Source organism: Nothoprocta perdicaria, unplaced genomic scaffold, assembly GCF_003342845.1.
Source record: "Nothoprocta perdicaria isolate Ctin4 unplaced genomic scaffold, notPer1 scaffold_231, whole genome shotgun sequence".
In the NCBI taxonomy this organism is placed as follows: Eukaryota; Metazoa; Chordata; class Aves; order Tinamiformes; family Tinamidae; genus Nothoprocta; species Nothoprocta perdicaria.
The window spans coordinates 437,669-455,789 of NW_020455457.1; the positions used below are offsets into that span (position 1 = coordinate 437,669).

At 38.6% G+C, this 18,121-nt stretch overlaps 1 protein-coding gene across 1 annotated transcript in view; it reads left to right on the plus strand.

Moving 5' to 3' along the window:
- LOC112947424 (chloride channel protein C-like) overlaps nt 1-18,121 on the plus strand; it is an 84,444-nt gene that overhangs the window by 50,238 nt on the left and 16,085 nt on the right. Inside the window, exon 13 of the mRNA XM_026039505.1 lies at nt 5,917-6,096. Coding sequence (XP_025895290.1) covers nt 5,917-6,096 — 180 coding nt within the window. The remainder of the gene's footprint in view (nt 1-5,916; nt 6,097-18,121) is intronic.

Sequence of the window (18,121 nt, forward strand, 5' to 3'; positions counted from 1 at the left end):
GCTCTCATAGGAGCTTTCCCCTCTCCTTTCCAGTTTAGATTAATTTTTTTGGCATAACTTTGAAAGAAGCTCATCATGTTGTTGCACTTGAATGGCAAGAGCCAGTTTAGTATTTTGCAGATTTCCCTTGGAAATTGCTCTGCTGTGATCTATCCAGAGAACATTAATTTCCCCATTTCTTCAATTATGAGCAACATCATGAGGTATTTATTTTAGCACACAATTTACTTCTCTCACTTTATTTCTATGGAAGTTTGTTTGGAGCGTTTCTTTGAATTTAAATAGCTTGTACTGGTGTCATTTTGAGAAATGACTGTCTTTGCTTCTGGTTGGTTATAATGCCAGAGCAGATTGATTTTACACAGACCTAGCATATTTTAAGAGAAGATTCTTATCAGCTCAGATAATAATTGTGGGGATGAAAGGATAACTGATTCATTCTTACTCTGAATAGAATCATAGAATCATAGAATCATAGAATGCCGAAGGTTGGAAGGGACCTCAGAGGTCATCGAGTCCGACCCCCCTGCTCACGCAGGGTCACCTAGAGCACGTGGCACAGGGCTGCATCCAAGTGGGTTTTAAAGATCTCCAAAGATCTTTAAGATCCAAAGATCACAATAATAATAAATCATACAAGTGTAAAATTGTCTTGAACATTGATTGCTAATCCATCTGTGCATCTTTCTGTAAAAATTCATAAACATTCATAGGTGTATGAGTACTCCAGATACAAATGATGACCTGTAAATGAAGATGTCTGTTCTGACATAGAGCTTGTATAACAGGTGCTGAATATTATAAGCACTTGCTTTTTAGATTAAATGTGTACTTTTTCTCTAGGTCTAGGTCTCTACCTGTGGAAGAAGAGATTGTGTGGATAGATATAAGGGCATCCTACAGGCCCTGCTGGGGAGAGGGAGGGCCTCAGGCCTATTCCTGTGCCTAACATTTTGTGCTGATTAACTTAGTGCAGTCCTCAGCTCAAAGGTCAGGCTCACAAAGTTGCTCTTTGGTACACATCATGGCCACAACACTGCACATGAATTTGGGGACAAGTCCAAGGTGAATGTTTCTCCCAACACAGGAACGCCTAACTGCTTATGCTTCTGGGCAGCAGCTTGTCCCTTCTGGACACTTGAAGCCTTCATACCTGTAGCAGTAATTGCCTGGATTGTGTGCTCATCGATAGCTGTAGGTAGTTAGTAACTCTCTGCTCTTGAAAATACCTGCAGAGGGGCTCAGGATCACTCAGATGTTGAGAAGAAGGTTGCACTAACAGAAATGTTGAGGCATACTTGTATATAGCGACCTTTAGTTCATAATAAAAATTCACTATCAACACGTATGGGAGGTTTAAGAGTAGGTGAGTGCTAGACAGCTACTTCTGTGGCCTGAGATACTTTTGCACCGCTGTTGCTCATGTGGGGAAATACACGGTTGTTGGGACCAGATGAGTTTAGGTGCCTCCAGGGTGGTAGTGCTGAGTAGGCAAAGTGAACAACCCTGAATGTTTACATGCCCATGCTTCACTTATTACTGTTTTACATGACTAAATCTGTAAATGGCTAGCTGCATTTCTAAATTTGTTTTTAGATATGTACTCTGCAAACTAAGTCAAGAACGACATCCCTTATGGTTTTACCTAGACTGGAGCAATTCGGCATGTAAAGGCACCAAGACCTTAGCTTTTAAGCTCTCACTTGTAATTTCGAATTACAGATCCACCCAGGTGATCTGTTACCTGCTTGCCCCTAGGTTTAATACACAACCTAATTGATTTTTTTTCACCTTAATACTCTTACACAAACAGTTATATCTGTACAAGCTGAAGAGGAGCTGCTATTTTTCTAGCTTGATAGTTCTTTTTCCTGACAATGCTGATGGGAGAAACCTCATAAGAGAAATAGGAAAGAGCAGCAAGATCTTGGGAGAAAACCCCAAAACATTCCAAAAAAATAAAAAAAAAAAGAAAGAAAGAAAAAAAGCAAATCCATTTTTTTTTTTTKTTCTGCAGTTTTTCAAGTCTTGCAGAAAGAAACTTTCCCAGGAGCTCATGAGACCATGTGCAAATCCATTTGTCTTTTGCATACAGTAGTTGCTAAACATATATAACTTTCAAATCCTCTCTGGGAAACAAGTGACAGAGACATTCAGCTAACCCAAACAACACATTTCCCAATAAGTGCTGTACTGTCCAAAGGCCTTTAGATTGAGTAGTTAAATGTCCCCTCATTTAGTGATATTGAAGGAGCCAGGACCAGTGGATGCTGGGAAGCTTGTCTACTTACAGTCAATATAAATATTTGTAGATATACTGAACAGAGAATGAACTCTGCCAAACTTTTGGCTCCTATTTAACCAGAAGAATTTCTCTCTCAACTTAGTGTTCAGCTAAAAAAAAAAGAGACAGTGAGGAGTTTTAGGCCTTGTCTGCCATGCAAAGTTCCACTGAAAATTGATTTAAAATAGATCAAATTAACCCAAAGTACATCGCATGCACTTATATCAATTTACACTCTGCATTTATTGAATTAATTTAATTTTAAGTCAATTGAAATATGTCTATTTCAGGGGTTAGCACTGAGTGGAACAAATCGATTTTGAAATTAATTTTAAGCGGTCTCCTTTTCTAGCATAACTCAGTTTTATAGAGATGTTAGTTTCTATATATTAATCTCAGTAGAAATTCTGTGACCATACTTAAAGAATATTCTTTCAACAGAAATCAATGGCAAAACTCTGACCAAATTCAATCATCTGCATATGATTAGCTCTCCAGTAGTACATACATACTATTCTGCTGTATAGTGAGATCGATATTGGCATGTAGATTTTGTAAAAGCTTTTTTCATAATGGACTTTTGGTTTGTTGAAAAAGAAATTGGGGAGCTCTGACGAGTATATGTGTGTGCGTGTGTGTGTATATATACTTTAAAGAATTTGGATTTAAATGTAAGCAACCTCCTGCAATGTTGTGATTTTTTTTCACAGTAGGACTTCTTTGAAGATACTAGAGAAAAAGAAATCTAACATTAATAAACAGTATTTATAATGTCCAGGTCCATAAAAATTTAGGTTGGTTCTGTACTGGAATGGCTTTATGAAATAAACATTTAGTTTTTCTTTCCAGGTAAAATGAATTTAGAAAAAAAAAAAAAAAAAAAAAAACCAAACAACAACACAGCTCTGTGTTTCAGAAAATTCTTGAAGATACCAGAACAAGATACCACAATTTATGGCAAATACTTCGAATGATCTCCAACTAGATAGTGTTCCTACCCCATCTACCCTCGCAATTGTCCAGAGTTCTGACTGTGCTGCCTAAATGCCCTGACAAATCACTTCAAACATTATGCAAAGCCCCAAACAAACTCCTGAGAACTATTTATACAACATGCAATAGCCAAGCAGGGCAATAAAACAATGGTTTACAAGAAGCCCAAATAAAATCCAGGCCTGTTCTAAGCAAGAAGGCCTGGGGCTAGTCAATAGGTCAACACTCCCACTGCAGAAAGAGGACAGCTAAAGAAGACAAAGGCRAATGTGAATAAATCCAAGCAAACGAAAGCTGGTGATTGTGTTCTCATCCACCTAAGTCCTTGGACTGCATTTGAGATAGTGTTGTGCCTCTCCTTCTCCTACCTTCTTTAAATTCTTCTAATCATTTTAAATTTGCATAAAATATGGAGTAAGCTACATTTTAAGAAAATAGAAGTGTTCTCGAGTTGACAGTCAAGGAAACCTCTATCTTATGACTGTATGTGTTGTGGTTAGACCCTTAACAATTTATTCAGTGGGAAAAATTCCATTGAATTTAATAGCAACAGGGAGGGCCCAAGCTGCATTTTCACAAATCATATCAAGACAGTTTATCATTCAGCGATATTGGCTTCTTATCAAATGAATGTCTCTTAATTGGGTCATAAGGCCAATTGTTCCCTCTGATACTGAGAAATGTTGGTGTCCTTTCTGAAAAGAACATCAAACTTGGATACTCTAACTTTTATGAAATAGCCTTAAACCTCACACTTGCTATACTGTTGCAATGAATTACATTTTGAGATAAAAATGTTCTTACATGTCCTATAAAATAAAATGTTATGCTAGAACTCTTCTAGTAGTGCTACTACCAGCTTGCAACTCATCTTGAGGTGAATGTAATCACCTGGATAGGATACAATCTGAATGTAAGCATCTGTGGTTATTTCATATAAAAAAAGGCATTTCCAAAATGGTGAATGAAATACCTTGCTTGAAATTCAGTTTGCATTGTGAAACTAAGGGATTTATTGCAGCAAGAGTATGCAACACTAATGGCACTTATGAGCTAAGCAAAGGGTGCTCAAGAAGCATTTGAACAGGATGGTAGTTGCATGACTGATTTGAAAAAATATAAGRATGTTTCATGGACTTTTGCATAATTTGAAAAATTCACTTCCCATGCATTAGAGCAAAATTGGAAGGTTATAAAGATGGAAAACCTGTGTCCTGATAAGAATTACACTATAGAAAGTGCTATAGTGTAAGACTGTTTTCACATTAATCATTCAGGATTTGCACATACTTCATATAATGCAAGAAAAGTCTATTATCATTAATCATGTTTTCACATTGTATTGACACTGCAGGTACAGTACTATTACTAGTAGTACAGTTCGTGGTCTGGGCAAACAAAGCTTAAGGCAAGCAATTTTTTTAAATGTGACTCAGAGCGGTTAATTTATGCATAAGATGGTAGTCCAGTCCTGGAAATGTGGACCCATAATAAGATTTTGCTCCTAATCTTCACTGCCTGTTATGTCTTTCATATAACTGGGGATGAAATGACATGACTCAGTGCATAGAAGGCTATTCATTTTAATGCTTTTCAGTTTAGAAGAAGCAGAAACTTGTTTCATAGCTGTGTATGTGCTGTATATACGAAGTATATTTTCTCCTCAGTCACTCCTAGACAGGTGGTCACCTCACAAGACATCACAGTAACTGGCTTGAAAAATACCCTTGTGTCTCCCAAGAGGGAGGACAATAATTAACAGCATATGGAAATAGCTGCTTTTACCACAGAGATGAAAGGTACATTGGTAAAACAGGATGTGGGCAAATTTATGCTCCAGTTGTCTCTGTCTGTGGTTTGTGTCAGTCCTTGTTTGAAGAGGGGATTCTGGCTTATGCTGTGTCCAGATGATAATCAGAATAATTAATGTATTTTTGAAAATTGAAGATATGAAACAAGTTTACAACTAGAGCAGTTCATTGACCTCGTGGTCAGAATCTTGCCTAATATAATTCCATAAAAATAATTTACAGAAGATATTTTTATTTTTCATTCCACTCTACTCAGAAAAAGTGGTTATACACATATTTTTCAATTAATGTACGTTCAGGCATTGTTTCCCAAAACCTTGTCTAGAACCTGAAAAGTTAGGAAATATTGGAAAAATAGTGTGTGATTTGTGAGAAATCTTGGAAGGGTCAGCTTCTAGTTGCTACTGTCACCAAAAATGTTGCAATTATGAATATTAGCCTGAATTTCTCAAAAGCTCTTAACTTTAAAATTTATGATCTCACCCAGAATTCCAGAGGACTTCAGATCAGATTAAGAATCTTTCTTTCTTTTAAAAAAATGAGTAGGACGTGAAAATGGGCAAATAAGTTTTACAATACCCTATCTAGGATGACCTAAATGCCATGCCTATGCTTGAATTCATGTATTTTATACAAAGAGAGGCAATGCTTGATAAGCACTTTTATTTGGTAATTACATTTTTTTTTTACATTTGCGAGTAAAACATTAATATCCATCTTGAAGTAATTTACTGACACATTATAAATTCGTCAAACGCTAATATGGTACACTGCTCCTCATTTCCTGTTTACTAAATAGTCTTTGGCTGTCTGCTTTGTGTCTTTCAGGTTGAACTTGGAATTGTTCTCTGCCAGAGATGTCATGGAGTCTCATGTCAGAGTCCTTCACCTAAAGGAAAACGTTGCCTCGTTGGCTCGGCTCCTTGAAAGTACAAGCCATGGTGGGTTTCCAGTGGTCTACAGGCCCAAATCAGGCCATGCAGAGGTGTTCCAGGGAACTATTAAGAGGTAAAGGCACCACCCAATTGATGTTACAAGATATTTAAGGCAATTTTCAGGTGTTTTCTTTATGCACATATTTGCATATATCAAAATTATGTAGCATAGATATGAAGCTTACTCCTACTTTCCTTGAGAAAGCTTGAAAGGGATAGTTGTCCTTCAGAGCCTTTCATGTTCACTAGAGTAATCTTTTAAGAGAATTTTGATCTAGCAGCTCATGAAATGTCAAGTGTCCATTTGAAGTTGGCCTACTCATTCTCTRCATTTTTCCCCTTTACTGGTGTATGCTTTCACAGGAAGTGAGTTAACGTAAATCATATCACAGACTAGATAAGCAGCAAAATCACTGGAAGTGACGCTCTACTGTAAACGAGAGTTAGGCTAAGAGAATCCTTGCAATGCTGGGAACTCTTAAAAAAAACTATCTGATAAATAATGTTTTCCTGGTACTCTTTCATACATTTACAAGAGTGAATCTGATCTTCCAGAAATGAACTTTAGGACTGTCCTTTGGTGAGTTATGAGTAGAACAGAAAATGACTTAATTCCCATCTTGGATATCCTAGAGGAAAGAAGACGCATATGCAACTGCCCAGGAATTCACACTACRATGTCCCATTATGCTTCCAATAACCATAGCACAAACACTTTGTCAGTTAGTTTTGTATTTTAATATCATTATCTTTCATAATCTGCATAATATCAATTGTCCTGAATGATCACAGTATTCTTGCATCTTTCCTAGTAGCTTTTTTTTTTTTTAAATCCAATTCTTGTTTATCCTGTTAATTGGATGCCAGTTGGGAGCTATCTGAGAGAAAGAAAACAAGGGTAAAAGTATTTTCTTCTTTCCAATAAAAAAGTCATCAGTGGAAACTGCTTTGACTTGTCTCCTCGCCTGCTTTATAAAAATGTTTTAAGGATGAACCACTAGCAGCTGGATCACACCAACCTACCTCATAGCTCTAGTCAGCTGTAGCTCTGGAGGATGAAGAAACAAAAGGAGTGAATGTTTAAAAAATTGTTAACTTGCCTCACTGACAGACAAAACACTTGCATGAACCTTTTAGGAAGGGAAATAACTGCTTGGAATGAGTGAATTCTGCAATAGGATTTGTTTGGGTTGCAGTGATCTGGAGGAGAAACAGCATCAGTAAGTGCACTATCATACATGTATACTTGTTCTCTCATGGTGTTGCTATTGTAAATGTTATTAATAAGAGATGTGATAAGGCACTAAAACCTAAATATCTGGGTGACAATCTACAGTGTGCCCTGATAGGGAGATGGTATATACCATAAACTAGTGTACCTTTTAGTTCTCAGCTGTCTGTGGCAATAAAACTAGAAAACATGCTAACAACTGATCCAGCCAAATTTCCTTTTAAATTCAATTTATAGTCTCATCAGTTACTTGTTAATTCACCAAATATGAGGCAGTGAGAGTTCCAGGCTGTTGAGAAGTGTGTTGAGTTTATGTGAGTACTGTAGTGCTTTGTAATGCAGAGCAGAGCTGTGTGGAACTAAGCAAAAAGATGGAAGGGAATCCTGGCCCTTAGCACATCCCAGAGAGAAGCAGCTTTACAGAAAACATGACGTTACTTGATAAACCTGGTAGGTCATGGTTTGCTTAAGCCTCAGAGCTTTTTTGTGAATAAATTCTGTTAGACTATTGTCCTGAAAAAAAAAAAAAACCAAAAAAAACCACCCCACCATTGGAGCTTTAGATGGCATGACTAAAAAAACCTATTTTCCCTCACTTCTAGCATAAATGAGGAAAACCAAAGAAAAGCTTTTAATAGCTGACAAAGAAAAGAAATAGCAGAGTGGTTTTTTTTTTTTTTCCTTTGGTTGGGTAAATATTTATTGCTTAATGTAGTAAAAACCCCAAGGAGAGGTTGCCTGGGAGCACGTACTGCATTGTGGTGTGCTAATGACACAGCCTTCTTGCCCCAGTGTGTGTCCAGCAGTCTGAGAACTTGGGTGGTGAGTTCTGGGTGCTACCGTGCTGGGTAGAGAGTGACTTTGCTGTTTGACTTGGGCCTCTCACCAGCACCGCGAAGCGAATGCTCTATAACTGTCCTCTGTAACAAACCTTCAAAAATGTGATGTGTCATGGAATTATCATATTCATAACCATAAGCAGTTAGGATTTTCCATCTTACTCATAAAATTACAGCTCTAGCAGCACGTAACTGTTAAGACCAAGACAAGAAATGTGATTCTCATACTGCATGAGATCTAGCACAATCCTGTGGGGAGGTAACATTGGGTAGAAAAATATTAATTTGTTTTTCCATCTTATGCATTAGCAATACCACTGCTCCATGCTTAAAAGTGAAGGAAATGTAACTYAGCTGGCATGTTTTAAAAAAGGTTAGATGAGGAAGAGGCAAGAATATTTGCACCAGTGTTTTTCTTGGGAACTGGTTAGGGCATTATTATTGATTCTCCAATGGGTTTCTTCTAGCACAAAAATGTTTGTATTAGGTTAAAAATGATGGGGGCAAAGAGCTAAGGAAGGAAAAGAGATGAGCTATCTGCTGAGCTCGCAAGATCTGTACAGGAAAGCAGCAGCAGCTTATAACTTTTTAATATTGCTTCTTGCTTGCATTTTTGTGCTGCTCCTTCTCATGAAATAAGCATGATTGAAAAAGTGTTTAATTTCAACTGAATGCAAAAGATACGCAGTACTTCCTCATATTTGGGAAYTGTAGTGATGAGATTTGCTGTACAAGGATAAAGTGGTTTTTTTTTTTTTTTTTTAAATACATACAAATGATACTGGAAAGGTCAATGTCAGTACTTACAAAAGCATGGAGTGTGGCCAAGYAATGTTGACTAGGCCTTGCATGGATCTACAAATGCAACCCTGAACTGACCTGCAACAAACACCCAGATATTCCAATTTTGTTAAGAGAACCCCAAATGTTGAAACAAAACAGAGCCTTTCCAACCCTACTTAGCAAGGCCAGCTTTTTCTCCCACTCCTTGTGATCTGGATGGTTATCCACTGGGGATTAGGTTGAAATCATAAAACATGTTTTTACATGGGTGACCTTAGTCTGAAACTGTTATCATCCCCATTTGAGTAAGCAGTAGAGACTGAAAACAAAAACAATTACTAAAGAAAACTCCTTGGCTTAATTTTCTTTTAAAGAGGAAGCAAACCGTAGCTGACAAGCAAGTTTCCAAAACAAAGATTTCCTTAGTGTAATACTTTTGACACTTTGCCATCAACAGTGCTCTGTGCATGCCTGGGAAACCCTTGCAGAACTCAGTCTGAGGAACGGGCGACTGGTGAACTTGGTGCATGGAATCAGTAAGGATACGCGACTTATTGTGTACAATGTGGAGGGTTCAGAGCGTGTATTCCTCCCTTTATTTCCCCCCTAAAGAAGATGCTACTTGCTCATTAGAATGAAATAAGCTATTCCTTTCCACTGTGGCTGGAATGCCTCTCCCATGTGCTCCCATAAGGGCATGAGGGAAGCTGGCCTGCCATGAGGTATTAGTCCAGAGCCCACTGAAAGCTGAGGACTGCATGCCCAAAACTGCATGCCCTGCTGGTTAGGGAGGCTGCTGTACCCCAGGGGAAGGTCATTTGTCAGAGAGGCCTAAGGATAATGCCACTGCTTTGCCTCCCAGGAGGCTGTGTGAGGTTGTAAATGCAAACTTGGGAGTTGCTTGGGACTTGGGAGGTCCCCTGGCACTCTCTTGTTTTGGTCGCTCTAGTCTGCGGTTCCAGATTCTCCTCTGGGGGGAAAAGACAGAATTATGATTCTGCCTAATTTCTGTGAGAACATTGATGAAAAATACAGGGTTTTAAATTTTTTTTTTTTCTGGTGTGGGGCAGTGAGGTGGTTCTGTGACATGATGAAGAGATTAGATGCATCATCACTTGCATCTAATGGAGCACTTTACTGCTCCATGTCCTTTTGCCAGAGGTTACTTGATAATGTAAACTAGAGTAAAATAAGGATGAAGGATTTGTTGAGGAAAGCTGTAGATAACCAGTTTCTCTTCCCTGGCCATGGAAACAACTGGAATATATTATGTTGGAATGTGATAGTACGTCATGGTCATTAGTGACACCTTCGCTGCCACAGTGTACATCCTGCTGCTTCTGGTCCCTTTCCTCCACCTGCCCCTGCTCTGTGACACTTGTGCATTCTGTGATTTCTTCTACCAAGAGGGATAATAACCTGCTATCTACTTAGTTGTGTTCTTCTGAGATCCTGTTTATTCTATAATATATGTAGATCCTCTCCATGTTTGCAACACTGAGGAATGACATGTACCTCCAGGAAGCTGCTCTGATGTTGGTGGCTTCCCTTGCCTTTATTTCATTTTTGCCATGAGAAATGAAGGAACAGGGTTTCAGTATTGCAGTTAAATACTGCCAGTATTGMCTGATGAGGAGCAGGTGGATGTTGGTGGCTTACGAGACCAGGATTTGTCACTTGCTCTTCTTCTGACAAGATSCAGTGCAGAGAGGCAGAAGCTGGAGTACTGCCCAGTTATCGTAATTTCTGCTTTGAATTTAGCTATGATACAGTCATCCTGGAGAGACTACTGGGTTGATGAATACCACCAAGTAACCTTTTGGGAGTTTTAGCATAACAAATAAACTCTTTGCTTCATGCCCGAACATCTCAGATCAGTCACGGACACCTATTACAAGGTGTAAGGTTGCACTGCCCTACACRCTCTTACCAACACAGCTGGTAGCTGTTAGTCTGTGTTTTGTTTGTCTATCTTTTAGCTGAAGGAAAAAATTTTGGTTGATTTAGTTTGATTGGGAGAAAGTAATTATGAAGAAACCACACTGTCTTTGACTGTAAGCTGACTTTACAGAATATATATTGGGTAAAACTTGGTTTTCTGCTACTTTTGCACAGGATGTGACATTTTTGGCATGGTGCATGCATTTTTGTGTGTATTTTTTCACCTAGAAAACCCCATCTCTTCCCACCCATCAAGTGTACTGAAACTTCAGCATTTGTGGTTGATGGAAATTATTTTTTTTGATCCAAAAATAAAGCACAGTAAAAAATATTGTAGGTAGAGATGTCAGAAAACCTTGTAGTTTACCATCTTCCTTTTCATGTTCCATATGTTKTTTTATTTTAAGTTTTGATATGCTATATGGGAGTTTATTGAATGTATAATTGCTTACCTAAGCTAAGTTTGTTCAGCTTAAGTGTTCGAAGTGCCTAATTCCCACTTTCAGAACAAAGTTGAAAATCTAAGACCCYTTTGAATATGGAACTTAGTGTTCTAAATCAGAAAAAAAATACATATTTAAAACCACCATGTTCTTCCTACAGTTGAAAAGATACACATGAAGGTTTGGTTTTCCAGAAATGAGCAACTATTACCTGTGACCAAAAGCATGATTTCCCATCTAAAGAGATTTCAYAGGGTCTAATATTCTAGGAAGCATATTTTATTTGAAAATCCACCTTAAACTGAAAAGCTTAATTTCTTCTGAAGCTATTGTTCCAAAAGGTGAGTTAGAGCCTGATCCTATCTCCTGTGAATAGCTTTGTGTGCAATCTCCTGAAAAATGTACAGCTTGCCTGAACCAAGCTGTATGAGGCCTGTGGAGCACATGGTGGTAGCTGTGAGAACCTGGTAGTGGAGAACCTGGTGGAACTGCTGCTCCTCTGCAGAGCTGGGTATGAAGATRGTTTCACTGAGGCTGGGAGTGTCATGTTTCTCCCCTTCAGAAACGCAGAGATAATTTAACACCCACTTGGCCAACAAAAACCCTTCTGCTTGAACTCTTTYTCGAAGGATGTCGGTCTAATGAAGTTGAACTGCCAGAGACCCACACCTGAGGGGAGGATTTTTTGCCACAGATCAGCTCTGGATCCAGAGTCAGAAGAACTACCAGTGGAGGGAGCCAAACTACATTTATAGCTGCAATATTTATTTTGCTGCTGTTCTTGCTGTGCTGCACTTAGAGCTTTCTTCGTGGTAGGAGGAAGCCAGGTACAGAACACTATGTACTCATAAACCTTGTATTTGATAGCCTTGCTTTATGTTCCCTGCTTGTAAACTGGTATGAGAAGGGAGATACTCTGCTTTCCACAATCAAAAGGCACGGTAGAGCAGCTGTTCCCAGTAACAATAATGACACTATTGCTGAGACAAACATTTTCACGATGATGCATGGGAACACTAAATCCAAACCACATTGTTTAGCTAATGCATGCTTTCACTCCACTAAAGGGGAATGTCACATAACTGAAAGTAAATTGAAGAGATCAGAGTTTAGAAAATATGACAAAGTTGAAAACTTAAAGCTGTATTGCAGAGTAACATCCTTGAAGAGAGAAATCATTGATCCAGTGTAGTGTGTATGTGTATTTTATGGCAGTTTATTAGGTATGACTTGCCTCTGGTCGGTACAGTGAGTAGAAACTGTTGTGAGTCAGGAATGTTTTGTGCCAAGCTTTTCAGTAAAACAGAGTATTGCATATTGATAGGTGCTATGGGAATGGGGATATAGCATTGAAAAATATTATAGATATGTCAGACTGTAGGTATGGTTTCTAATACTTTTTCTTTAAACCTGCCCATTCAGTTGGGACTAGTGAAACACTACTCAAGGCCTGTGTATGCACGCGTATGCACAGAGTCTACACACACTTGTTTAATAGGCCAATACCTTTATTTTTCTTAGTAAGAAGAGAAGTGCTCGCCTTCAGTAAGCAATGTAGTACAACAGCTTAGGGACAATGGAAGTTAAAGATGAAAAGAAACCCAGAACATTTAATACATGAACTAATTACTGAGCTTAAAGAGATCTACTTTAATACTAATGCAGCCTTGCTGCTTGGCACTCTTGAAATAACTGATACAGAGTTGAAAATTACTTGGAGAGCCTTTTCCTTCTGGCTCTGTTACTGACAGGAATGCAAAATTACCCAATGAAACATAGAARTCTGCAAAGTTCATGCAATGTATGGAGATAAAAATGAGATTTTATTTCTTAATAGGAGATGAGGCAGAGTCTTTTCTCTTCCTCCTCCCAATGGCCTTGCTCTAAGTTTCGCACAAATGGTGATGCTTCCAGGTCTAATCAAAGCTAGTTATACCATTGGCAAAGGTTTGGAGGCTGAATGCAAATTCAGCCAGCAAAGAATAAATAAAAAAAAAAAAGATGGGGGAACATGTTAGGGACTTGAAAACTATTTTAAGTGTATAGACTGGGGAGCTGACTACAATATCAAAGCATTTTGGTGATGACCTGATTTTCAGGTGAGAAGTTTGAGACTGGAAGCACACTGTTATTACAGTCYGGACTCCTGCTTTTGAAAAGGTGATCCAGTTAATTTTAGTGATACATTGTAAAATTACAGTCATCTTGCCTATTAAAATAAACGGAATCCAGTGTTTTCAACAAATGCCCTTGACGTTATGATCCTTCCATGTATTGTCAGGGTCCTGGGGCATTACAGCTCATGAAAAGAACAGATGGAGGACAGTTTRTAGAATGGTTTTATTTTCTATCCTACACGTGATGCTTTTCTTCCAAAGAACATTATTTGATACTTTCAAAATTAGTAAGCCTGTTTTGCTCCACAAATAATTGTGCAGGTGTTGCAGGACGCTGTGATGGAGCCCTTTGGAGGGAAGACTGGAGCGCTGCAGAGGCTCTGTGCTAGCTCTGAAAGCCAAATTAAAAACGTATGCAGCCTCACTGCAGCATGTGGGTGGCTTTTAGGCAAGTGCGGGCTGTTGTTAAATGTCGAAATCAAATATAGGCATGGGGAAAACTGGTGTGTGAATGGAAAGACTGATCACATACTTCTCCCGTCGTTTAAACGTGTGGTAGGTTCCTCTGAAATTGAAAATGTGTCGGGCAACAAGCCATCTTGTAGGGAAATATGAATYCGATCCTGATCCTAAGTCTTCCTTTTCTAGAATCCAACATTTTGGTGGATCTGAAATAAAGTTTGTGTTTACCCTTTAATTACAGCAGCCTTTGCATTTTTATGCTGAGGCTGTGGGCTTATCTGTCTGCTTATTCACCCTGATGATGGTACCTATAAAAACAGATAKCTGGCTACTTAAATAATGAATATAAACCTCAAAATGCATGCATCTCTGAGGCAGAAGCAATCCCTGTTTGTAGACTTGACAACTGARGCACCAAGATTAAATATTTATTCAATGTCCTTTGAAGGGTTGTGGCATAGACAAGACTTGATCTTAGTTCTGGTGAACCTCAGTCCAGTGCTTGATAATGACCCTTTTATCATCTTATAAGTGAAATGCCAAAAACTCCTGCAAAGTTCCTTCTTGGTTTGAAGAACCAAATGCTTAGGTAAACAAYAAGGATTTAGACTGTCTAACCTGAAACAACCTTCTAACCCTGAGATTTTACTGTGAAAGATGAAGGTTTAATGGGCTTTCAATTCATTCCCAGTACATGGTAATTTAGTCTTTACCTAATGTCTTGCTGACCAGATGCAAACTCTGCTTTTTACCATTTTCAAAATGTACAGTGCTGCTTGAAAGCTGAGAAAAATGCATTTAGTATACTTGCAGCTATTTTATCAATGGCATACAAATAGCAACTATTCTCAAAGATAGTTTGCATCTTACAGTTCATGTGAATTTTTTCTTGTTGTTCTRTCCTTTTGCAAGGCTTGAGTTCATTTTGACTGCTGTGAAAGTTGAAGGTGCACTAAGTTTTACCTGGAGTMAGTTTACAAAGCCTTGTTAATACTTTAAGGCAATTTACAATAGGCAGTGATCAGGATGAGGAGGGACCATGAAGGACTGTAGAGTGCCATATTTTATCACTTTGGTGAGTGATTTGTTGTTGCTCCGTTGTTTTATCAAACACACTGAAATCAGTTGAAATACACTAATTTATGTCACTGGGCCTTTAATCCCAGTGCTTAAGARAAGCTCTGAGAGACAGATAAATTTTTAATACATGAACTGTTTAGTTCTGATCAGAATTCATTAGCTGGTGGTCCCATACATACCAAAACATCAAACATAACCATCTGAGGAATAAAACTACCTTGGATAGAGAAAAATGAAAAGGATGCTTCAGGTTCTCTAATATTCCTCCTCCACAACTGTGCTGCTGTTTTATGTGTTCTCTTTGGGAGAGTCATGCTCACTCTGAATGCTTTTGCTGGTGATATCACCATTTAATCTTCCCTCTGCTCATTTGCAGCTACTTTGGAGCTGCTGTTCTTTTCATGTTGCTCCCGCCAATATTTAGGAATTGCAGTTTCTTCAGATAATAGGCCATCTTGACAAGAAAAGAGTGACACAATCAGCTGTCAGATACTTTTCATTTCTGGCTTCCATGCCAAATCTGACATATGGATTTTAGGGTACTAATGTGTTATCTTAATTAGGTGTATCTTCATGATGAATGCTTTATAGCAGATAGAGTGTATGAAACTACCGCAATGGCTTGCCAAGGTATCTTTGAAATTAGATTCTGTACTTAAGGATTTTCTTTCTTCTTAAATAAATAAAGAGTAAACGAACAATTGCAGAGTCCAAGCTTGAATCCTAACACTTCCTGTTAAACCCTGCAAAATAGTGTAAGGAACATGTTTGGTCTGCTTTCTAAGGCTTGATGATGTGATAGAGAGGATGTTATATGTAACATCAAAGAGTGCTGTTGTTATACCTCTGAAGCATGACTTCTGGAAGTCCAAGTGCAATAATATATGTTCATTTTTCTCCTGAATATGGATGATTTTAACAGGCTTGGATTCTTATCAGAAAATTTCCAACAATTTCCTTCATTGTGTTTGTGTGCACTTTTTTTAGCCTGGCCAAATTTCTCTCACACTTCCCCAATCCCTGTTAAGTGATTCTCTGCTGGGTTTAGTTAAGAGCGCAGTGCTGAGCAAATACCGAGCTGCCAAAACCTGCCAACCAACTACTGGTGATGAGAAAATGTTTCTRCTCTTTAAGCTCATGGTGAATGTCACTGTTTTATTTATTTTTCTTCCAAACCACAATACTCAAGTGGAAAATGATAATGTTAGGATAGTGAACAGGCCTGAACAGTGCTTAGGACTTAAACATATCGGGTATGGGAGGCACGGGATAGATGTTAAGTTTTGCCCTTGAAGTCTGTATCTGCATGTTAGCCTTGAAAGCCCAGACATCGCTCTTGAAACTGCCTTCTTTAGACCTGGATGTGATAATCTAGGAGCAGAATTTAGATTTGTATATTTACTTTATTTACATTTTTTTTCCACTTAGACCAATTATAGACCAGTTTGTGAGATACTGGTATTTGCAGTTGAAGAAAGGCCTGCCGAAAAAAATGTGTGATGCAGCAAAGCTAAACTAAAGGGCATGACTAGATTAACTTCTCCATGTCCTCTGCTGTAGTGAATGCATTCCAAGTATATTATATTTTCCATCTTCTATTCATGCCAGTGGAGCCTGAGGGGAAGAGATCTTGTTTGTTGTAGCATGACTATACTGTTCTTGCAGRGTGTTTTCATGATTGTCCTCACCCCATCTCCATTAATTGTCTACATGACATGCTCGGATGCTGGCATGCCTGGCAGAACTTAGGGCAAGTCAGTGCCTTTCCCAAGATGGGAGATACTAGCTCTGAGGAAGTGTGTTCGCTCTGAGGATTTTTCAGCAACTGTTGACTAGAGATCGCTGCAGCGGTTAGCTCCGAGGCCTGCTGCATCATTGTACTCTCCTCGGTAGCATAAGAGAGATTTTATAAAAAACAAAACTAATAAACCATAAAATTGAGATGAAGAAAGTTCTAATGGTTATGAATGATATTGAATTCCTTGTTTGTCCTAGGAATGGGCTATATTTTAAGATGGAGAGCAGGTGAAAGATTTACCTCACTATTGATTTTCTTCCACATATAATTTTCCARCTTGTATCTTGCCTATTAAAAGACTCTATATCCAAGTCACTGGCACACTTAATTATAAAACTCATGGAGGTCTTTATATGAAAGCAAGGACCATGTCTGCATTAACAAAATAGATAGCAAGAGTAGTTCTAGACAGTGGTGCTGAGATCTTGAAGCCCTTGCTGTAGGTGTTCTGAGGAATAGGTCTGGCCAGCTCTAGTTTGTCCCTTAGACTGAATACCCATGAGAGGCTAGAGTGAATCTGGAGCACATCCTACCATTTTCTTTCATTTGAAAGAAATCCAGTTTATACAGTGTGAGACTGCTCTAGAACACCAACCAAATYGCAGTAGATGATGTGCTTCAAAAGTGTATTCCTAATCTGAATTTAAATGCAAGGCAAATACCTTGTTTTTATGTTGGAGAAAAGGCAGAACTATACAAATGACCATAAATGTGCGAGACTGCAGACATGTAATATGTTGGAAATTGTTATATCTTGGTGTGTGTGTGATGTCAATGAAATTTCATAATAAGATTACTACTAYGTTTTGTACTTTTTAAGGTTTTGATTCAGCTTCATCAAAGCCAGGACAAAGAAGTACAGAATACTCTAGTGAAGGGAAGACTGTTTGGAAAGAAAATGACGGAATTGCAAATAGTCTTTTGGTGAGGGCAGCCACCAGGAATGTGGGAGACCYAGTTCTATAGATTCCTGTTATTCAGTGTGGAACCCCTCCAGCTGGAGAAATTAGGGCATACTTGCCAAACATAGCCACTAATGTGCTTGTTATGAAAGAGAGTGTGGAGAAAGGGCTTGAACCTATCTCTTCCATATCCTGTCCCTAGAGAGGGCACTAACCACCACCCTTTTGAGTTGACAGACAGATCTTCCATGTGTAAAGCCTCTGCTGTTGAGTGCTAATCCCACCATGAACCAGATTAATCTCTCCTAGGAGAYATTATCWTAGAATCATAGAAWGCTTATGGTTGGAAGGGACCTCAGAGRTCATCTAGTCCAACCCCCCTGCACACGCAGGSTCACCTAGAGCACGTGGCACAGGGCTGCGTCCAAGTGGGTTTTAAAGATCTCCAAAGAAGGAGACTCCACAACCTCTCTGGGCAGCCTGTTCCAGTGCTTTGTCACCC